The sequence below is a fragment of the Nansenia antarctica genome, assembly GCF_963989245.1.
Source record: "Nansenia antarctica genome assembly, chromosome: 10".
NCBI lineage: Eukaryota > Metazoa > Chordata > Actinopteri > Argentiniformes > Microstomatidae > Nansenia > Nansenia antarctica.
In genome coordinates, this window is record NC_137680.1 from 18,953,476 (window position 1) to 18,974,593 (window position 21,118).

Here is a 21,118-nt window from a genome sequence, read left to right on the forward strand (position 1 = left end):
AATATGCATGCTTCTAACAAGTGTGGCTTGTGGAATCTGTCTTTATTAAAATCATCTCCCCATTTTAAAGCCTTTTTTTCCTTCCTCTTTTTAATGTAATGAACCTTGCCTTGAACCGTCTTTTTTAATTGCTTGCTCCCCACATTGGATGGAAAAAATACAGTTTTTCATTCCATAAATTAATTTTCAGGCAGAGGGACTGAATAGCAATTTAATTAGACAGCTGGCATTGTGCATGCATTCTTCCCTTTTAAAGAATGCTGTTTAGAATAAATAATGATACACAAAATGAGGGGCTTTTAAAGCATGATAAGCCATGCCACATTATGCTGAAGAAATATCAGCCAGGGAAATTAAGTGGGAAAATAGACTTTTATTTTTGTCTCTAATGAGCCTCCAGCCCCCCCCCCCCTCCCCTCTCTTCCCTGCAGGACCAGAGTGCCTGCACTTCCATTTCTGCCTCTTTACACCACTGTTTGTAGCTCATTTGTTTATTTGTACAGCAAGATCGCGCCCCTACATCTTATCTCTCACAATTTGTTTTAAATGTCCACCATTTCTCCCAGGAAGTGCGTGTGTGCGTGTGCGTGTGCGTGTGTGCGTGCCTGCGTCACATGGCTCAGTGATGCCGAGTACTCCCGTAGGACTCACGGTGCCACTCCAGCTCCCAGTGTGATTGTGATGGATTGTTTTCATATTTCTGTTGAGTCTGCAGCAAGCTTAGTTTTAGTGGTTCTCATGCGGTTAACTTGTTTGCCTAAAACATAAACAGAATGTACAGGGACAGGGCTTAGACCTGGATGAAATATTCAGTGGATGTGCAGTACCCAGAGAACATACGCGGACCCCTAGAGGACATAGATTTCACATTTGGTTATGTTGGAGCCTGACATTTAAAGGCATTTCATTTGGATTTTGTTAAGCTTTAAACCTTTCAGAGAGAGATTCATTTCTATTAATAAATAACGTAAACCTCTAAACCTCACTTACTACATACTCACACAGGACATTTTGGTTATTCATTTAAACTATTTCTATACATTTTAAGTCAATGATGTATATCAGTTTAATCTAGATTAAATGCCGTTAAATTTAAGGCTACATTAAAATGTGAAACTGTGTAGCAGTTCACACAGTTCATGACCCTGTATGGCCAACAATCCCGTATAATAATACCAGACTCACAGATGGACTCTGGCTTCTACAGAATTTTCAGAGATACACATAAATTGCGTTATGTAATTTCGCAAGCAAAGCATCAAGTGCTGTGTTCTGCATTAGTCATTTGAAGGTTCAGTCATTGTTTATATTTGATGAGCCACTCTGTGGATGAACTGAGCAGGAACAGGCAGTACCTGACATTGCTCAGCCATTTGGGTCTTTGTCATGAAATTACCTCAGACCAAGCCTCTCCATGAAGCTAATGTCGTGCTTTCGCCAGCTTGTTTGGACTTATTAGCCTGTCCAGATTGTGTATTGTAGGCAATGTTTGCCTGAATGCAGTGGCCTTAAAAAAATAAAATAAAAAAGCCACCTGCCATTGAATGAGAGGCAGTAATGTGCGTCTCATCTCATGGTGAATGGAGTAAGTAGATTCATTTGAACACTGAGCATTTTTATTTAAAAAAACAAAAAACGTTGAAAAGACCGTTGTAATATTCATGCCCATGAAACCAATCAGCTTTGTCATCCCTCTGCTTTTTTCAAATGTAGCTGAATGTAGTAATTTCTACACGGGTGAATGGCCTCGATTTCAGCTAATTTTGAAATGATATTAAAGGCTCTACATGGACTAAGCCAAACAGCGCTACTTCTGGTCCAAGTAAGTGGTTAAACCTATCATGTACAGTAGACACTGAGAATGTCCTGTAGGCAAACATAGTTCTTCCAAAAATGTCCTCTAACTTCCATCAACTAGGTATGTGTAGTAGGCCTGTACCTCGTGCCATATGTCGTCAGTATACCGTGTAAACAGGGACAAACTAGTGGGATCATAGGAGTTGCCCGGTGGATCGGGGATCAAACAGAGTGACCCTGTTTTCAGACGTTACGCTACGGACGTCACCTCTCTTCCTGGATACCCTCTGGTGTTACCCTGGCCCCTCCCCCTTCTCTGGTGTTACCCTGGCCCCTCCCCCTCCTCTGGTGTTACCCTGGCCCCTCCCCCTCCTCTGGTGTTACCCTGGCCCCTTCCCCCAAGCCCAGACGCCTGCGCCCCCCCTCCCCTGTTCCAGCCCAGCAGCAGTGGCTGGACACGCAGGACCATCCATCAGCAGAATGCTCTCCGTTTCCACTGCGGACGGCCGTAGCCTGACCAAAAGGTCCCGTCCGTTAATTACAGCTGGCCAACACAAACAAAGCGAGGGGGAGGGGTGGGGGGGGGGGACGTCGGGGGCCCTCCGGGCGAACGCATGCGCAACACCAACCTAGGCCTGGACCCAGACCCGGCGTAATCGTAACCACGGGAACCGTTACAGCAGCCCTGCTGTCGCATCATCAGTTATAGCCTCTCCGCTCCTTCACGTCGGGGTCCCGAAACATCTGCGGAGTGTTTCACAGAGAGACAACGTTACAGTACTGCCGTGCCCCCCCCCCCATCCACCCCCAAAGCTATGCCGCCGCCTCCCCGTTTGTGTCTATGGCGTACGGGCCGCCGCCGCGAGGACGCTAGCGAGGATATCCTAGTGTTTTCTACAAAAACGTGCAGCCGTTAACCTTGTCATCCTGCGGAATAGAACTAGAAATAGTGGCCCCCCCCCGAAACAAGCTGCCCCCCCCCCCCCCCCCCCGCCCCCGAAACCAGCTGCCATCAGGTCTCACCAGCCAGGGCGGGGGCCCTGATCTGCCAGGTGTCTGCCTCCCAGCCGGACACGGGGCTGACGGATGAGAGGGCCGTTTGGACCGGGCGATAGCACTCAGCGGGACACAGTCTGCTCTGCCGTGTGATCGCGAGGAAGCGGGGCCCCGGCGCTTTCTGCCCCCCCCCCCCCCCCCCCACCAACATGACACAGACAGGGATGGAATACTAATGTCAGCAGTCGTTAGCAGAGATTACAGTACTCTACGTAGCGTTTCCTCTTTGGCGCGAAACACTAGAAAATCTACGACGTGACCACTGATCAGAACAATGCAGTATGATCACTTTCAGTGATGTGATTTTGGTCAGGGTGTTTCTTCCCTTTCTTCGTCAAATTCGTCCAGTGCCAAGGCCATCACCTTCTTTCGCCTTTGAAATGAAACCGATATGGCCTCAAGCAGTGCATAGTTCTTTCCCTTAAGTAGACACAGGTGCTTTTTTTAGCCCCCGATCTCACTAGAAGTCAGAAAGGCCTTTTTTTCTCCTCCTTGGAGCCTTTTAAAAGGGACACTGGTACCCCCCGCGGGGACGACTGGAGGTTTACAGCGCAGCCCTTCCACTAATTACAGTAGATCCAGTTCTGAGACTCCCTTGAAGTGTCTGAAATGTCATTAAGCACCCGCAACAGCTGGGGATATAAACAGCACCTTTCAACCCTGAGAGTCAGGAGCTGAGAATAATTTGTGTTGCCATAACTGCAGCTGTAGTGAGGGGGAACAGAGGAGAGAGAGAGGCTTGCGTTCACATTGGGCTGTTTGCAGCAGTTACAAAATGCTTTTCTTACCTTCTTTTTCTTTCTGTGATCCCAGAAATGCATCTTTCTAGCCTCTACTTTCAGGATCAAAACAGGCATTTCCCTCACTGAGAAACATCCTCAAGGGAAGTGCCATTGAATGATTTATGTGTGTGTGTGTGTGTGTGTGTGTGTACTCCATGACCCCACTCTTGAACATAAGACCTGCACAGAGATAGAGGACTCTCTTGTTGCATGTCCTTTTCAATATCTAGAATATGTATTTTTATCCATATGCGTTCTAGTTCTATTTCTGTGTGTTTTGACTTACATGGCATTATTTGTGTTTCTTATGGTGGAGTGCACAGGAGTCTCACTTTAATTCTGCAGTTATTATATTACATCACCTTCAGGCTCTTTCTGTCTTCCTGGTGTAATACAGTAAATAGGCTTTTTCAAAAGACTCACTAATATAATTTCTCATGGAGGTGACATTTTCTCTCAAAGGCTCATCGCTAATGCAATTTTCATGGTGTGTTTATTTTTTTATATGGCGCTGACTTTTTATATACGTTTCCTCGAAACCAGTCATGCAATAATACGATACAATTCTAGTAATGAAATATTTATGGCATGTTCAATTATTTTACTATACACATGTCAACCATAACCATCTCCAGATGTCGTTCTAATGTCGACTACTGCTTAGGTGTTAACAAGGAAGTAGCTAAAAGGGAAAGCTGCAAATACAACAAAAGCTATTTATGTTTTAATATCACTATCAATATTTCTTTGATAACCATATTGGTGATGTGCAATTGCCACCACACAAAATGTCTGTCTTGTCTACCAGATAGCTTCTGGCAATGATATACAACAAAAACTTGTTTTCCAGTATGCCCTAATGTCATTTAGCACAGACTGCAGTCTTATTCCACTCTCTTTGATATGCATCATTAGATTTATTGTGTGCTATTGGCCTCCCGTGGATTATCCATGTCTTAGTGTTGAAGCCTCCCTTCCCAGAAGGACAGACAGAGGATAGGAACGTGTACATTGCGGTGTTTGGCTCCTCCCACCGCACGGCTCGGACTGCTGTTGTAACACACAACCCAAATCCGACTGGAACGTATCCAGTACTAGGTAGTGAGCCTCAGCGGATGTTTGTGTGAATGTTTTTTTTTTTCCCTAGGTGAACCTTGATGCTAAGGCTCTCTCAGATCTCCGACGTATCATAATGTCTATTCTTGGCTCCGGCAGGCCTGTCAGCAGATGTGAAATGAAATACAACTTTTAAATCTCCTTCACAAAAGGATTTAGAGAGCAACTGGAAGAATAAAGTGTCAAGCTAATAGAAGGCAGCAGCACAAGCTGCAGCAGAGATTTGATTTCTGTGGTGAAAGAGCGCCGGTCTCCACAGGCCACGCAGACAAGACAATGAGCTGTATCTCGCTGAGAAACAGCAGACAGAAATCATTACTACGTGAGCGGAATATATTGCTTTTCAAACTGAGGAAGTAAAGCTATCTGATCCACAATACTGAAAAGCAATCCTTAAGGAAAAAGCAAGCAAACTTTTTTTTCTTTTTTGGTACTGGTCAGAAATGTGATCCCCATGGATATCTGCAGATTTACTTCTGAACCCCCCTGCATATCCCCTTCAATCAGGTTCTCCCTCGCCATCCTCAATACCTGTTGATGAAGATGTGCACTTGACAGTTTTATCTCCCCCCCCCCTCCCGGCCCCTTCTCCCGGGGTAGCTGGATTAGTGCAAATATCGCTTCTTTTACCGTACCAGAACCACAAAAGTAAAGTCTGCAGATTTGTTGAGTTGTGTGCAGCTGTTGAGTTGCTGAGTTTTACAAGGCTTTCTGAGAACAGGCCATCCACTTTACTATGGGCACTCTGAGAACAGGCCATCCACTTTACTATGGACTCTGAGAGGGAAAACAGGCGTTACTGGTCCAGGTAAGGCTGAGAGGTTTTAACAAGCAGCCAGAGAATTAAACTTCACAGGCGTCTTCTCGACCTGGAGACATTTCTAACCCTAACCTTCACCCCGGAGGCGTTCGAAAAACCCTCTTCAGTTCCCTTATGACCCTGACTTAATGTCCTCTACAGTTACACCACAGGCATAGCTCTCAGTTTTCACGTTTCCCCATATCTGCTTTGTTAAGGTAGATTAAGGTCATGCGAAGTTGAGCTTTAACCTTAAGCAACTTCACGTGAACGAGGCCCAGCCCGCTAGACGGTTGCTTCCCCTGTAACTTTCCTGAGCAGACTCCTAACGGCTTGTGTTTACACACAACAACTGAGCCCTCGAGATGGATATCGCCACCGCACAACAACAGTCAACAGTGTTGTTTCAAACCAACCATTGTGTTGATTTTCGGGCCAGGAAACAGATGAAACAGATAAGGTTCAGTTTACAGTACATGTTTATGGGAGGGCACTCTGCTGTGGTTCCAGAGCGAAGCTTCACATTTTCTCTGTGTATGAGAGGGGTTAGGGCTAGTCATCTGGGCCTCGGCTCCTCTGTCAGGGGACGCCTGATTTACAGTGTGTTGAGAGTACTGTCGATACTGTTCGTGTGAGTGGTAGTACCTGGGTGGTTGGGTTTACTGGAGGAGGAGTGCGGGCCCAGTGGGGAAGGCCTGGTAGAGGGTAATCTAACTGTAATCAGAGAATCACCCCTCTAGCTGTTTTGACAGGTTGATCCACGACTAAAGAGAGTACAGGGCAAGTAAGGGGGCGCAATTCATTATATCCTGCAGTGCTCATTGGGTCCCACTGAACACTCCCGAACAATGTGTCCAGAACATTCTGTACTTTGTGTTTCCCTACAAGCGGGTGCAATGGCACTTGTTAGGCCCTAGATGCTTCGAAAGGGAAGAAAAATAAATTCAGGCTCCAAACAAACCTATCTTTGAACCTGAGCCTCGGTTTGAGATGATGAGTTCGGGTTTGACGAGGCTTTGGAATTGTAATTGAATGTCCTTATGAATGTTTCATAATGACGCTCCCTCTCGGTGCATCTGAGGGAGATGTTGGGGGTAGACTGTCAGTTATTTCTAATTCAAACCACGCGTGCATTATTCAGTCTGATTAGGAGTGGCAGCTACAGAAACCTTCAGAGCCATCGAGAGATCCGTTTGACCTTTTTTTTTATTTTATTTTTATCCCAGTAGGTGACTACTGAATAATTTACGGTGAAAACAAAAAAAAACACAAAAGCAAGCCCCAGACTCCCTTTTTGTTGAAGTCGAGTGATTAAATGGGTTTTATATTTGATACTTTCAATCCCAATTAGATTACCCTTTTACCCTTTTAACCTCTTCCCCTCTTCCCTTCCATGTCAAAAGAAGCACGTGTCTCATCCCTCAGTTTCTCCTGTCTGTAAACGGCCCGTCCCTGCGCTAAACGTGCTGCCGTGTCACTCAGATACTGTTTTCATCTCAATATGCCCGTCGACGTGCCCCCTCTGTCTCAGTACGGAATCACTGTTGGCTAAACGTGCTGCCGTGTCACTCAGATACTGTTTTCATCTCAATATGCCCGTCGACGTGCCCCCTCTGTCTCAGTACGGAATCACTGTTGTCTATCCAGAGACTCCAAACCATTTTGGGACTGAGGGAGGGAGGGTGGAGGGGGGGGGAGGGTTTGTCACAGAGGAATGTTTTTGGAATAATAAGCTCTTATCATCTCTTAGCTCAGCCAGAGAGAGTGCTGAGAAAGTGCTGCCACGCTAACGCGTCTACAGAGACACTCCGGAGTGCCGAGCATCCTCCCGGGTGTGTCGCCATCCTCCCGAGCGCGGAGCCTCGTGGAAAAAAAGAGCCACTTAAGAAGCTCCCCTTCCCAAGCCCCTTCCGTGACACACGTTTTTTCTTATTTTAAAAGAGGGTTTCGATCGTTCGAGACCCTGCCCGTTACGAGCCCGCGCCACGTCTGCATTATGCACGAGATTTCCTGACACAACACGGCGCTTCCTAATGCGCTCCGGCCCCCCCGTCCCCCCTCCCCCTCCCCCTCCCCCCCCGTCCCGCAGTGACACAGCGAATCAGGCGGCAGCGTCTGAGCCGTCGCCGAGACACCCCCAGGGGGGAAAGCCAATCACATTTGCTCAGGACCCGAGCGGACGCAAGGCAGGGCCCCGGCGATTGTTCCCCCCGCCTGACTGCACACCAGTGACCCGGACGCAAGCAGATGTCCGGTGAGATCAGGTGGAGATCTCTTGAACCCGGTTCAGTTCTGGGGGGGGGGGGCGGGGTGCTTGGCACATCGCTCCAGATCTGTGCGGCTGACTGTAAAGAGAAAAGAAAGCGCAGACGTCTCTATACATCTTTGTGACGGGCCAGCCACACACGTAGCGTAGCGTCGCCCCACACTAAACGGACAGGGCCAAACAAACACGTACATAACGCGAGGCGCGATGTATGATGTACGTACTGTACGGAGGGACGTTCCATTATTGTGCAAATCGCTCGAATGAAGTCCGACAACATGTCTAATTGGATGAAGCAGACTGTCAAAGAGGCAGTAACAGTATTATGTGTACATTACGTATACACAGCGTGTGGGGGTCTTTCATACAGCGTAGGCCATCTCCCTTTATTTACAGTATTTTCCTTTTCCTTTTTTCTGCTGACCTTTTTTCAATCCACATCACGGAGATGATCTCAGCGCCGTACAGGAAATCCATCTGATTTATTTCTTTTCGTGATTCCCCTCTGAACACCCCCTCTGAACCCGCCTACCCCCTTTATTTAGAAGAGGACTTTTAGTGCCCGGGCCAGATGTGTGCAGATGTGTGTGTTCAGCGCGAGTACGTTCCCTCCTCCGCTGGTGCCAGACGACTGCAGAGCGGTTTGCTGCCAGAGGATAAATGTCCTCTCTATTACAGCCCTGGTCCCCGCTGCTAGATGGCCTCTCCTCCACACCGGAAGCGAGCGGCATGGGGCAGGCGGATGAGCTCACAGCACAGCGCCTCGTCCTCCTCCTCCTCCTCTCTCTCTCCCCTCAGCGCCACACGCTCCCCTAATGAACGCCTGGGCACAGGCTGAGGTCACACGCTCTGAGGAGAGATCTCCTGCTCCTCCTCCTCCTCCTCCTCCCTCCGTTGACACGGTAGACACACACATAGCTCACTGGATGTTGCCAGCGAGGTGGGCCCACTCAGCCGAACGCCTTGACCTTTCCGTTTTTTTTGCATCTTAAAGGTCGAGGTTAAGTGGCCCATCACGCTCTCACAATTAAGATGTCTCTGTAAAAGAGATATGGAATCCAGCAGGTGATGCCCTCTGGAAGGACGGCCCTGGCCATCTATCTATCTATCTATCTAGAGAGAGAGAGAGAGAGGGAGAGAGAGAGAGAGAGAGAGAGATCTAGTTGATGTACAGCACTGAGCACTGTATGCTTACGGTATTATTATTATTATTATATTCACATCTTGTGCCAGTAGTGGTTATGGTATGAGATGTATAGGTGCATCAGTACTTTGCAGTGGTGTGCCGTCAGGGCCAGCAAGGCCTTCTCTGCTGGCCTAAACATCATCAGAATATACATTTTATTTTAATATATTTTTTCCACAAATATGTATTAATGATTCCCCATAGTCTATTCTCTTCATTTCATAGCTTTCCTCTTGGTTGCGCTGCTTCCAGTCTCCGATTGAGATTTGGAGGGCTGGCCTTTATGTTAGAGCTTTTATCCAATCAAAATGTGTTGCTAGGGGGCTCAAAAATCTGCCCGCCTTCACATTAAACGGTGCTGCGGATTCGACCTGTAACTTAACATTGGAACGAGAAAACCTGTGGCGTACCTAGTAAACCTACGTAGATGCGAGCAAAAGCAACAACGGCGCCTGCTGTAAGGCTCAATGATGTCAGCACCCAGCACGTCTTTTGATTGGATACGCACTATTGCTACGCACTATTGATACGCACTATTGATATTCACTATTGAGATGCGGAACTATGCCGGTAGATGTGAAACTTTTGAAAGGGCGCAGGGAAACGGAGCCTCACAACGAAAGCTTTCGTTGACTGATCGATAATACTGATCGATTGTGTCCTGTTTTTGGGTAAACAATAACTTTCATTTAGGGGACACAATGAAAGCGCCAAGTCCACAAACAGAGGAAACTACGTTGAGCTTCTTTCTTTTCTGGCTGAAAACAACCCAGATTTACATTACCACCTGTCCACAAACAAAGTGTTTACTGGGACGTCAGGCAAAATACAAAACGACCTGATTTTTGCTATTGCTGAAGTGATGGAAGAAGAGATCAAAATGGAGATTAAAAAGGCACCCTTTGTCGCTATTATGGTGGACGAGACGACAGACGTGGGTAATGTAGCGATCTTAAAGATGTTAGTTTAACACTCTTCATTGTAAATGCGGATTTATTGATTAAAAATGCTTCGGAAATATTAATATAACTCTGTTGTACTTGTCTGACTATGTTAAGGTGATGCAACGCCCGGTTATACTGTGTTTCTGTCTAGTTTCTAGAGCCATGGCGTCATAACGATGGTATTAAGAGGTAGAATAATTCAGGTAGGAATGTGTCGGACATCACTGAAGGCCTAGGTGTGAAATGCACCGCCCGCCACTGGTACTTTAGAGTATTTATTATTTATTTATTTTTCCATGATTGTCGAAACGAGGCCTGGTTAGTGGCTTTCTCACTCGGGTCTTCATCTGGTACACTTGGGTTGTTTTGTTCTTCAATCTTCCATTTCTCTCCCTCCTGTCCAAAACACATTTTCCCCCTCAAGCGTTTTGTCTTTTGAAAAGTCTGATATAAAAAATTGAAACACTGAATGTCTGCAGCCTCCTATTCTTTTTTTCTTTTCTTATAGTGTCTAGGCAGTAAAGCTGAGGAATTTATACAACACCTTAAGAAGGGAAAGCCACAGTGTGATTGGGTTTGGGCAGCAGTAAATAGCCAAGTCATGTTGAAGAATGGACAATCCTCTGCCATTGTAAGACGGGGCTGCAAAACATGATTTCTCCATGCCTCATAGGCCTGACAGCTTGAGAGAGATGTACTGTACATTGTCAGGCTCCTTTCTCTCTAACCCACACCACTCTAGCTTTAGCGATGACTTTACAGCTCTATAACAGCTTTTATATTGAGGGACTGTACTATATATCACTTTTTAGCCACAAGCACTTTTGCATCAGTCCATTTCACTTTCACAATCTTTGATTCGATGGAAAATCCTGCCCTATAAACATTTTTCTCTGGCACACACAGTATTTTTGTCCACATAATATCGACAACTACATGTTTTAATGTTTTGCAACGCCTGCACATTGGTTGGTAAAACAATAGCGTCGGATGAGGCCAGTTCAGGTGGAGGCTACAGAATATAAAAAAAAAACGTTTGAGGGGTGTGGACTTGCTTACAACTCCCGACAGTCATTTTAACTTCCTGTGCCCCCAGAATCTCAACCGAAAGAGATTAAATTCTGGGATCCATGATTATTATGTCACAGAAGTGGAATAAGTGACATAAAACGTTAAACTCTGTTACTATGTACAGTAATTATGAACTTTGTATCAACATGCTAATACAATGTTGTTACCAGAGTAATTACAGTGTTACTACATACCGTGTTGTTAGAGGCCTAACTATTTTAATATTAACCAAACCATGTTCCGGCACTGTTGAACCTTGTTGTCCCTCTCTGGGCTCACCCTGCTACTGTCTGTGTTTTGTTTCAGAAAAGCCCAGGAGCAGGATAAGAAGGTGGTGTTGGCTGGATGTGTTCCGCAGGCCCAGCCCAGGATGGACTACCTGAAAGGCCTCAGTATCATTGGGGTAAGGTTCAGACTACCTGAAAGGCCTCCGTATCATTGGGGTAAGGTTCAGACCTCCTGTTCACCACACGGCTCCAGACTGGAGCCACGAAGGCCTCTGGTGTTTGCTCAGCCATTAGGTCTCCCCTTTGTTCACGCCTTGTACTTTACTTTTAACTTTGTGTTGACTTTGTCAACAGTGCGTTCAATGGACATGATGAAACTCAAGTGGGGTTAAAAGCAGGTCTGAACCCATTTGTGTTTAAGACGTCCACAGGGTATGGGAGGAAGGACGAAATTCGATGTGCTTTCGAATACTTTCGAATCTTATGTAGACTGTTGGCATTGGACTCTTGGGAATACATATATACATATATTATGATACAATAGATACATATCTTAGATTTACCTGAATGTCCCTGAATGTGTTACAGAGAAAAAACTTGAAACCTTGTATTCATATTTATTCATTAATACGGAATCAGGCTACAAAGCTTGATCAAATTCATTTACAAACATGCCTCCTGTCCACAGCAGCTCAAATCAAATTAGATGCTGTGTGTGTCACTCTACACTCTCTCTCTCTCTCTCTCTCTCTCTCTTCTCTCTCTCTCTCTCTCTCTCTCTCTCTCTCTCTCTTTCTCCGTCTGACAATACTGCACTGCTCGTAGTAGATCTAGCGTCCTCCCTAGGCATCCTTGTGCAAGTAACCACTTACTAACCACTTACTAAGGAGAATAGAGTGCCCCCCCACTCTTTGCCTGGTCCAGTCAATGTGGCCCTTCCGCAAAATACCGCTGACAGATCTTTGTATCGATTATTTTCTTCGCTTTACTGCCTACTGTTTACTAAAAAGTATCTACTACATACTAACCATATGGCATACTATTTTGAGCCTAATGCTGACTAAAATGTATTCAGTAAACGACACATTTCAACACCTCCTTCATCCTGAGAAACTGTACTCAGTTGTTGAACCGTGTTGTTTGTGGTAATTGGTTCAATTTCGCTAATGCCCACCTTCCTTATCTGCTCCATTGAGTTGTGGGACTAAAATATAAAAGGACTTCCTGGTGTGCCGTGAATTCATACAACACGAATCGGCAAACCGAGGCATTTTCTCCATACTCCATTTCGGATACTGTAAAACGTACTAATACACACTGAGTAGTGAACACCCCTGTTTAGTGTAGGTGGCAGCGTGCACGTTGGGACGTGTTGGGACATGGCCTGTAGTACTGGACGTCTGTTTGAGGAAATGAGTCATTCTGTGGTTGTGTGTGACCGTGTCTGTGTAACATATTCATATCGGTTGGACATGGACTACAGCCAGGCAGACAATGAGGCCATTGACTCGGTGAAGGAACCAGGTGATGGCAGTTAACGTGTGGCCACTCCTTTCTTCAGTTGAAGCAATCACTTTATGCAAATTGCGCCAGGGTTTTGCATACCCCACCAACGTTGACATTCTGGGTTATTGTAACTTTTCAAGGATACATGGAAACGTAATCAATGGTTAGTGCAGTCTGCTCCATGAATGTCCTGCGGTCTTAAATTCACCAGCTGTTTTGCTGTTGCCAGAGGGCTGACACGAATGGGCATGTTTATTGAATTCACTGACTTAATTTATGGTATAGTATTTAACATAACAGATTAATGTTTATCACATGCTATAGAAATCGCTGTACTAATATTGTCTGTGTATTAATAATTACGTTTTACATGAGAGCCATACGAGTGACATTACTTTGTAATTGACATCAACGTTCATGTTCCTTAAAATGCAGACTTTGAAAAGACCAGGAAAAGGTAGCGTTGCTCTCCAGAATACTTAAGAATTTCTTATGTAGGCTGTTGGCATTTGGACTCTTGGGAACACATAGATACATACAGTATATTCGATTTACCTGAATGTCCCTGAATGTGTTGAGGCAATTCTCTACAAAAGACACCCAATGCATTGTATTCCAAATAAGCATTAAATTCACTGTTACATGATATGGTATTTTCTGCCTTCCCCCCCCCCCCCCCCGCCTTTCGGTCCCCTAATGCAAAACTCAGAGTTGTACGTAGATTGCGATCCCATAAAAGCTTTGCAATTTATCTAATTTTCCCCCCAACGCCATCGACCCTCTCAGCCTTTTGTCACAACCATACATCACTACAGAAACCCGCTAGGCGTTCTCTCTCTCTCCCGGCCTCCCCGGACCGCCTCTCCACAGACAGAAATACAGTAGTACCTAGTAGCCCCCTCACTTTTGACCCAACTGTGCGTATACTGAGAGAAATTAAAGGTAAATGTCATATCAGCAGAACGACGGGGGCGGAGGGGCTCTAAAGAGATGCTCCCCCCAGCGGGCCTCCTCTCCTCCGTTTTTTTTCAAATGAAGTTAAAAGGAGGTCTGCAGACAGTTAAGTACAGTCTTCCTGAAAAGCGTATTGATCCTCCGAGCGGCAGGGTGGCCGGGGGGGGATGAGAGGCAGAGGGGTTAGCGCGCGAGCTAGCTAGATGCTCATCTCGGAGCCCAGCGGGACGGCCGACTGGAAGTCACCGGAGGGTCCAAATGGCAGCGGCCTCACGCTGGGGTCCTCCCCCCGCTGGCACCGAGCCTCGCCCCGCTCCTCTCCTCAGCGGCGGCGGTATGGATTGGCAGCCTGGTGACAGACCAGCCTCACGCCAGCAAAGACAATGGGGCCCTGGCCCATTAGGGTGGCTGTGGTGAGGGGAGGGCTTTAGGGGGGACGCGGGGGGGACGCCGACCACGGTCCTGATTTGTACATCATAGGTGATAGTCGTGGTCATTATCGATCCCAAGCAATACTTGCATACTTTTGCTTTTGCTTTTTAATCTTAACAACAACAACAACAACAACAACTAAATCAACTTAACACTTAACATTTAACCTGCATATCTGTGGAGTCACGGTCATTCGTCAGTGAGTGTTGGCAGACTAACAACTCAGGTTTCATATTTCAAAAGCCCCCCCCCCCAAAACAAATAGAAATAATTTTCTCAATAATAGTACCTCTCTCCATTTTCTCTCTCTCATTCTCTCTCTTTCTCTGGCCCTCTTCTTCCCTTTTCACTCGGTTCCACTCAGAGGTGAGCGAGGCCATTTTCCTTTTGGACAGCGCAGGGGGGGTTTTAGAAAGCAGCCGCCCCAAAGGGTAGCCCGCTCCGCCGGGCTTAGCGGCCCGCTGTTCAGAGTGGACACAGATTGCCGTCCCATTAGGGTGGAAATTGATTTTTATTTCCATGCTTATCATGCATATAACTGCTGCCCGGAGAGGGCCAGCCTTCCTCCAGCCGTGCCCGGCTGCCCGCCGCCCTCCTCTGCCCACCGCCGAGCTCTGGTAATGGGCTTCCAGGCCCGCGACGGGGGTGGGGGGGGGGTCAGGCGGTTGTCGAACGCCCACTACCCCAACTATTTAACCACAGGGGTGCAAGGCCCAATTGGTACACATTTCCTTTAATAGCTCCGATTTTTTACAATCTCTCTCCAGTTCCCCATGCAGAAGTAACCCAGCAGAGGGGGGGAAAACTGTCAGATTTGCTGTAAAAGCTTTTCTCTCTTTCTCTCTCTCTCTCTCTCTCTCTCTCGCTCTCTCTCTCTCTCTCTCTCTCTCTCTCTCTCTCTCTCTCTCTCTCTCTCTCTCTCTCTCTCTCTCTCTCTCTCTCCACGGCTCACAGTTCAGATGCCCTGGCAACCTGCTCCTCCATGGAACAGTGAAGTCACCGCAGAGATGAAATTGTTTTTGGTACGAGTTTCAGCTTTCCCTGCCCTACTGTGTAGAGGGCCTTTTACTTGTTTAATGTCACGCTGTTTTTGTTTTTTAACACTGTTTGTTTTATGTGGTTGTGCGCTGATGGCGTTTCCCCACAGTTATGGATTTTGAAGTAATGGAACACGGCGCAACAGATATCCATATGAGCTCTCTTATGTGGAATTAGAAGCTGAGATCGTGATTGCGTTTTCGCCGATAGAAGTGTTCACAGGCTGTTTGCGTTATGCTGTGGTCACACACAGCACATCACAAAGCTCGCATCGCGGCTCGCTGGGCCACACAGCTGTGACTGGTAATCCAGGGATAAAGAAAAAAAACAGTCCAGCTAATTTGATTCCCTTCGCTCTTTGCATTGGAGCAGCCTGGATATTCAGTACTTTTGACATGTTTTGGACTACGTTTCAACATGACTATGTTTCCATGCTAGATGACCTAGATGGAACACAGTAGAGGACAGGTCAGGCATGAGAATGGGGATGATCGAAGTGTGTGTCCCCGAGATGTTACCCCTTTACCCTGGGACATGACAGATATGTTACCCTGTACCCTGGGACATGACAGATATGTTACCCTGTACCCTGGGACATGACAGATATGTTACCCTGTATCCTGGGACATGACATATGTTACCCTGTACCCTGGGACATGACAGATATGTACCCTGTACCCTGGGACATGACAGAGAGGAACCACATCAACCCCTGGTGTTAATCTTGAGGTGAATCCCCCCCCCATCCCATATCTGTGTGGCCTCTCTCTCTCACTCTCTCTCTCACTCTCTCCATCTCACTCTCTCTCTCCCTCCCTCTTTCTCTCTCTCCCTCCCTCCCTCACCCCCTCTCTCTCTCTCTCTCTCTCTCTCTCTCTCTCTCTCTCTCTCTCTCTCTCTCCCCCCCCCCCCACCACCGGGGAGAGCTGCTCTGTCTTTGTCAGCCGCTGAGTGGAATCTGTCCCATTTCTCTTTCACAAGTCACTGCCTCTGCCCTGGAAGGAGGCAATTAAAGGGATAATGGTTTACTCCTTTGTCATAGAGGTCTTTAATTACCTAATAATCCTCATAATTAGGATCCCGAAGCCGATGCCGAGGCAATCACCCATCTCGCGCCACCATATTTATGAACAGAAGTACTTCTCCGACAGTGCCGTGAGATTACGTTTTCATCCCAAAAAATCAGTCGAAGTTATTTATATCCGACGTCAGTTAGAATTAGAGTTCAGTGGAAACAAGGGAGTGTTTTTTTTGGGGGGGGAGCGCGGGGTTGTTTATGGTGACGACGTTGATGGACACGGCAGATAATGAAGCGCTTATGGAGAATCAGGGTGAGCTGTAACTACTCCTCTCGTCTTAATCCGTCTCCGTACTGCGGTTCGTACTGCGGTGGTTCGGGGGGGAGATAGTGATCTTGATGGGGTGATAACCAGCGACTGCTGAATGAGGTGACACGGCCGTGCACACACACACACACACACACGCACGCACACACATACTGTACGTGTGTGTCTGTGGGTGGACGTACACCTACAGTGACTGTGCCTGGGAGAGAGATGGTGATGCTGGTTTCTTTTCTCTTCTTTTTTTTTGCATGCAAAAAAACCAACAACAACCAAAAAAATATGGATACATGTTGAATACGGAAACTGGGTCTGGTGCAACCCACTTCTAAAATGACTATTTTATTATTTATTGTTATTTAATAACATGTCTGTTATTTTATTTTTTTTTAAAGTGGGGGGAGGGTGGCGGTTGGTGAGAGGCGAGCGGGACGGTATTAACGGCCAGAGAAGCGGGCCGACTGACAAAATTGGTTATTGAAAATCCATGGACGTTGATCCTGCCTGGTGGTTGAGCCTGTCTGCAGGACCCTCATAAAGCACAGAGGCCCCTGTAGACCCCCGGCTTCTAAAGAGAGGGGAGGCTTATACCCTCCATGTCGTCATCTGTCATCACCGACACCCCCCCCCCCTCTCTCTCTTGTGTTGCAGGTCCAGCAGATCGACCGTGTGGTGGAGGTGGTGGACGAGGCAGTGAAAGGTGAGTTTTACCTGCCCTAGTGTAACCCTAATCTGAACCTCCTAGTGTAGCCTAATCTGAACCTCCTAGTGTAGCCTAATCTGAACCTCCTAGTGTAGCCTAATCTGAACCTCCTAGTGTAACCCTAATCTACCAGAACGTCACTGGTACAGCAGATTACACAGGTCGGATACAGACTACTACTGTTGTGATACAGACTGAGCGTTCAGTGTGTGTGTGTGTGTGTGTGTGTGTGTGTGTGTGTGTGTGTGTGTGTGTGTGTGTGTGTGTGTGTGTGCGCGTGCGCGTGAGTGTGTGTGTGCGCACAGTACGCGGTTCTGTTATCACACTGTATATGTTATTGTATAACACCGTTTTCAGTTTGCCCTGCCGACCTTGTTTGTGGAAGCGGTTTTACAATAACAGATACAATAACAGGCCCGTTTGGAACATTCAGGAGGCGACAATGACAGTGACAGCGGGAAGAAAATCCGACCAGACTGACACGGCCTTCAGAATAGGACATTTATCTGTTTCCGATAACAATACATTTGAAAATTTCCCTTTGGCGGTGGCAGGCATTTATCACTCCCAAATGCCTCCAACTGATTTATTTCATTCCGTTCCCATCCCTCAGCCTGGGCTTAGCCTTTTGACAACACACACAGAGAGAGAGAGAGAGAGAGAGAGAGAGAGAGAGAGAGAGAGAGAGAACGAGAGAAAAAGAGAGAGAGAGAGAGAGAGAGAGAGAGAGAGAGAGAGAGAGAGGAATATAATTGCCCTTGTGTGCTGTCTGTCGGGAGCTGAGCACCACTGTCCTTGCCCTTATGTTTCATTTCTTTTTTTCCCGTCCCTCTTTCAACCGTTTCTTGTCAGCCGGAGCATCGACTCTTGTAACGGGAGAAACGTAACACTTAATTAGCCACGCGGACCGTGTGTAGTAGAGCAACCGTCTCCAGTTTATTCAGGTAGGGCAGGTCTACCATGGATCACCACCACTGTATGCCTTCTCAATCCTCCTCATATACATATATATATATATATATATATATATATATATATATATATATATATATATATATACATACATATATACATATGCCAGGCCAAGGAGATCAAACTGCCGTGGGGTGGCAGACACACACAATAAACTGAATGCAAATATGCCCTTTGACCCCTGACCTTGACTGGACATGCTACCCTTGTCAGGAGAGGAATAATGTCAGGGGCCCGGAGCTTCCAGAAGCTCCAGTAATGCTCCAGCGGACACGCACACGCAGGGGAGGACAGACACACAGTATGCGGTGGAAGACGCAGTGACAGTCACTGTGTCCCTCTGTTCCCACGGGCTGCTGGTTTCAGCTGCGACAGTGTGACAGGCGAGAGAGAGAGAAAGAGAGGGAGGGGGGGAGAGAGAGAGGGGGAGGGAGGGAGAGAGAGAGAGAAAGAGAGGGAGGGGGAGAGAGAGAGAGAGAGAGGGGGAGAGGGAGGGGTAGTATGGCGGAGATGGTAAATGTTCCTCAGGGCCTGGCCGTGCCACAGCCACCCAGACATGATGAGTGGTGAAGTCGGCCCTCTTCACGGTGAGTAATGGCTGTCTGGGTAATTGAGGCCTCCTGCCTGACGCTCCTCTCCCAGCGCAGCTCAGGCACACGGCCTTGTCAGGCCTGCCTCCCGGGCGCCGTCCCACTCCTGCTCTAAACAATAATTGTGTCGCAATTAACGATTGGACTGAATGGCGTGTCGTTCCCTCTCTCTCTCTCTCTCTCTCTCTCTCTCTCCGACAACCGCTAGTCTCATCCAGCACTGGCCCCGTAGCGGTGATTACGAAGCGAATAACTCTGCTTTTTTAAATGATTTTGACGGCGTTCCTTTTTTGTGTGGGGGTGGGGGGAATTCAAACATTAAAACAATGCGCTTCATTGTTGAACCTTAGTTACAGTTGAACAAACTGTTTAGAAGGCTATCCGATACACCTCAGTATCAAGCGGAGGGGGGAAAAGCCAGCCGTGGTGAGGTAATGGGAACAAGGAACCATCAGCATTTCTGCTCCTGCCAGCAAAGGCCATAACTTTTAATGTTTTTCTCTCTCGCTCGGGCGAAAAAAACAAATTAGGATGCCTTTCTGTGTCAAGTTCGGTTAAATCGTTACCGAGCCTCGACAAGCCCCCTAATGAAGGTCACTTGTGGTTTACATTAGCCCCTATGTCCCCCTCCTCCTCCTCCTCCTCCTCCTCCTCTCCCCCGGGCGTTACTGTCGGTATGACTAGCGATGATGCAGCCTCTGATGTATAGATACACAACAGGGCCAGATCTGGTGATCCCTCCCCTCCCCTCCCCTCCCCTGTCCTGGCTGTATCAGTACAGCCGTTAGCAGCAGCGGTGGTTAAGGGGTTAACAGCAGCAGTAGCACCAGCAGGCCCTATCGCACGTGCACACAGTCCTGGGGAGCTTTTTCTTTTTTTTTTCTTTCACAGAGAGGAGGGGGGAAGATTAATGACCATCTGAGCCCCCCGCCAGAGTGTGTATCAAGGCTGACCTTCAGCTCCTCTCTCCCCCCGTTACCCACAGACGCCCGGCCGGCAGAGGACAACACACAGGGGGAAGTTCAGGAGAGAAGTGTCATCAAGCAAGGCCTCATCTGTTCTCTGTTGTGCTCCTTCTCTCTCTTTCTCTCTCTCTCTCTCTCTCTCTCTCTCTCTCTCTCTCTCTCTCTCTCTCTCCCCTCCCCTTCTTCTTTCTCTCCCTCTCTCTCTCTCTCCCTCTCCTCCTTTCTTCTCGCTCTGCTCCTCTCTGGCATGTGGGGGGACTGTGCGGAAATCATTTCCCTTGGATCATTACTGCTTTTTATTACGCACATAAAAAGGCATCTGTTGTCTCAGCTTTAAAACCAGGGGACCTGGAGGTTAATTTTTAGGGAAGTAAATCCATCTAGTAATCAGGCAGGATTGTGGGTTGTGCCCCCCCCCTCTGCTAGTGTGATTTATAGTCCTTGGGACCCATCCTGGGAATGCTCCGGCCCCTGAAGTGACAACAGCCCCTCTCTGCCAGTTGTTCCAGGCCAGTGTTTGCACTGCGGCGTGGCATGTGTGTTACAGGATGACATGTTACCCCGGCAGCACATGTCAGGATTTTTTGGAAGATGGGTGGGAGGGGAAAAACATTTTTTTTCATTCATTTCATTCTCTCCCTTTGTGCAGTTAATGACCAGAGAAAGAGTGGAGCAGATGCGAAGGCAACACTGGTGACAGTATGGAGGCTCAAAACTGACCCTGGCCGATTTTGTCTCGTCTGTCTCTCTCTTTGGTTTGTTTTGGTTTCCTGGTCTGGTACTGTCCTCTCCCGCCGTTCTCTTCTAATCAGTTTTTTTTTTTTTTTGAAAGGTGAAGCTGTGCTTCAGTCCTTTTCCCCCTCTCTCCCTGTCAGGGTTATCAAACTGTTAGACCCATGAAAGAGAGAGGGAGTCCCAAAAAAGAGAGCGAGAGAAGAAAAAAAAAAGGGAGAAGCCCTAACCCAACATTGACCCAAGGTCGTAGTGGAAAAATATGACCCAAACGAAAATGTTTTGGGATGAGACTCCGACTATGCCCTCTCTAGGGAATTCTATACAGAGATATAAAAAATAAAAAAAAAAGAAAAAAAAAAGTGTTCAGACTCCCTGCTTCTTAATGCATTTTTTTGTTGTGGAAAAGCTGAAGTATTTGGAGGAGGAAGTTCCTCAGGGCCCTTAGCAGCGTCTAAATGGGATGGGAGGAGGAGGAGGAGGAGGAGGAGAGGCCCTCAGTGCAGGCCAGTCCAGTTTGTGGGCTGTGTAATTACTCCTGCACCAGCGCTCCTCCTGAACCTCCAGACATTCCTGCCTCCCTGTCTGCCTCCCTGCCTCCCTCCCTGTCTGCCTCCCTCCCTGCCTCCCTCCCTGCCT

General features: G+C 47.4%; 1 protein-coding gene across 1 annotated transcript in view; it reads left to right on the forward strand.

Moving 5' to 3' along the window:
- Window positions 1-21,118, forward strand: part of cdkal1 (CDK5 regulatory subunit associated protein 1-like 1) — a 341,623-nt gene that overhangs the window by 101,669 nt on the left and 218,836 nt on the right. The window contains exons 5-6 of the mRNA XM_080540862.1: window positions 11,324-11,420; window positions 17,169-17,217. Of these exons, the coding sequence (XP_080396988.1) occupies window positions 11,324-11,420; window positions 17,169-17,217 (146 nt within the window). The remainder of the gene's footprint in view (window positions 1-11,323; window positions 11,421-17,168; window positions 17,218-21,118) is intronic.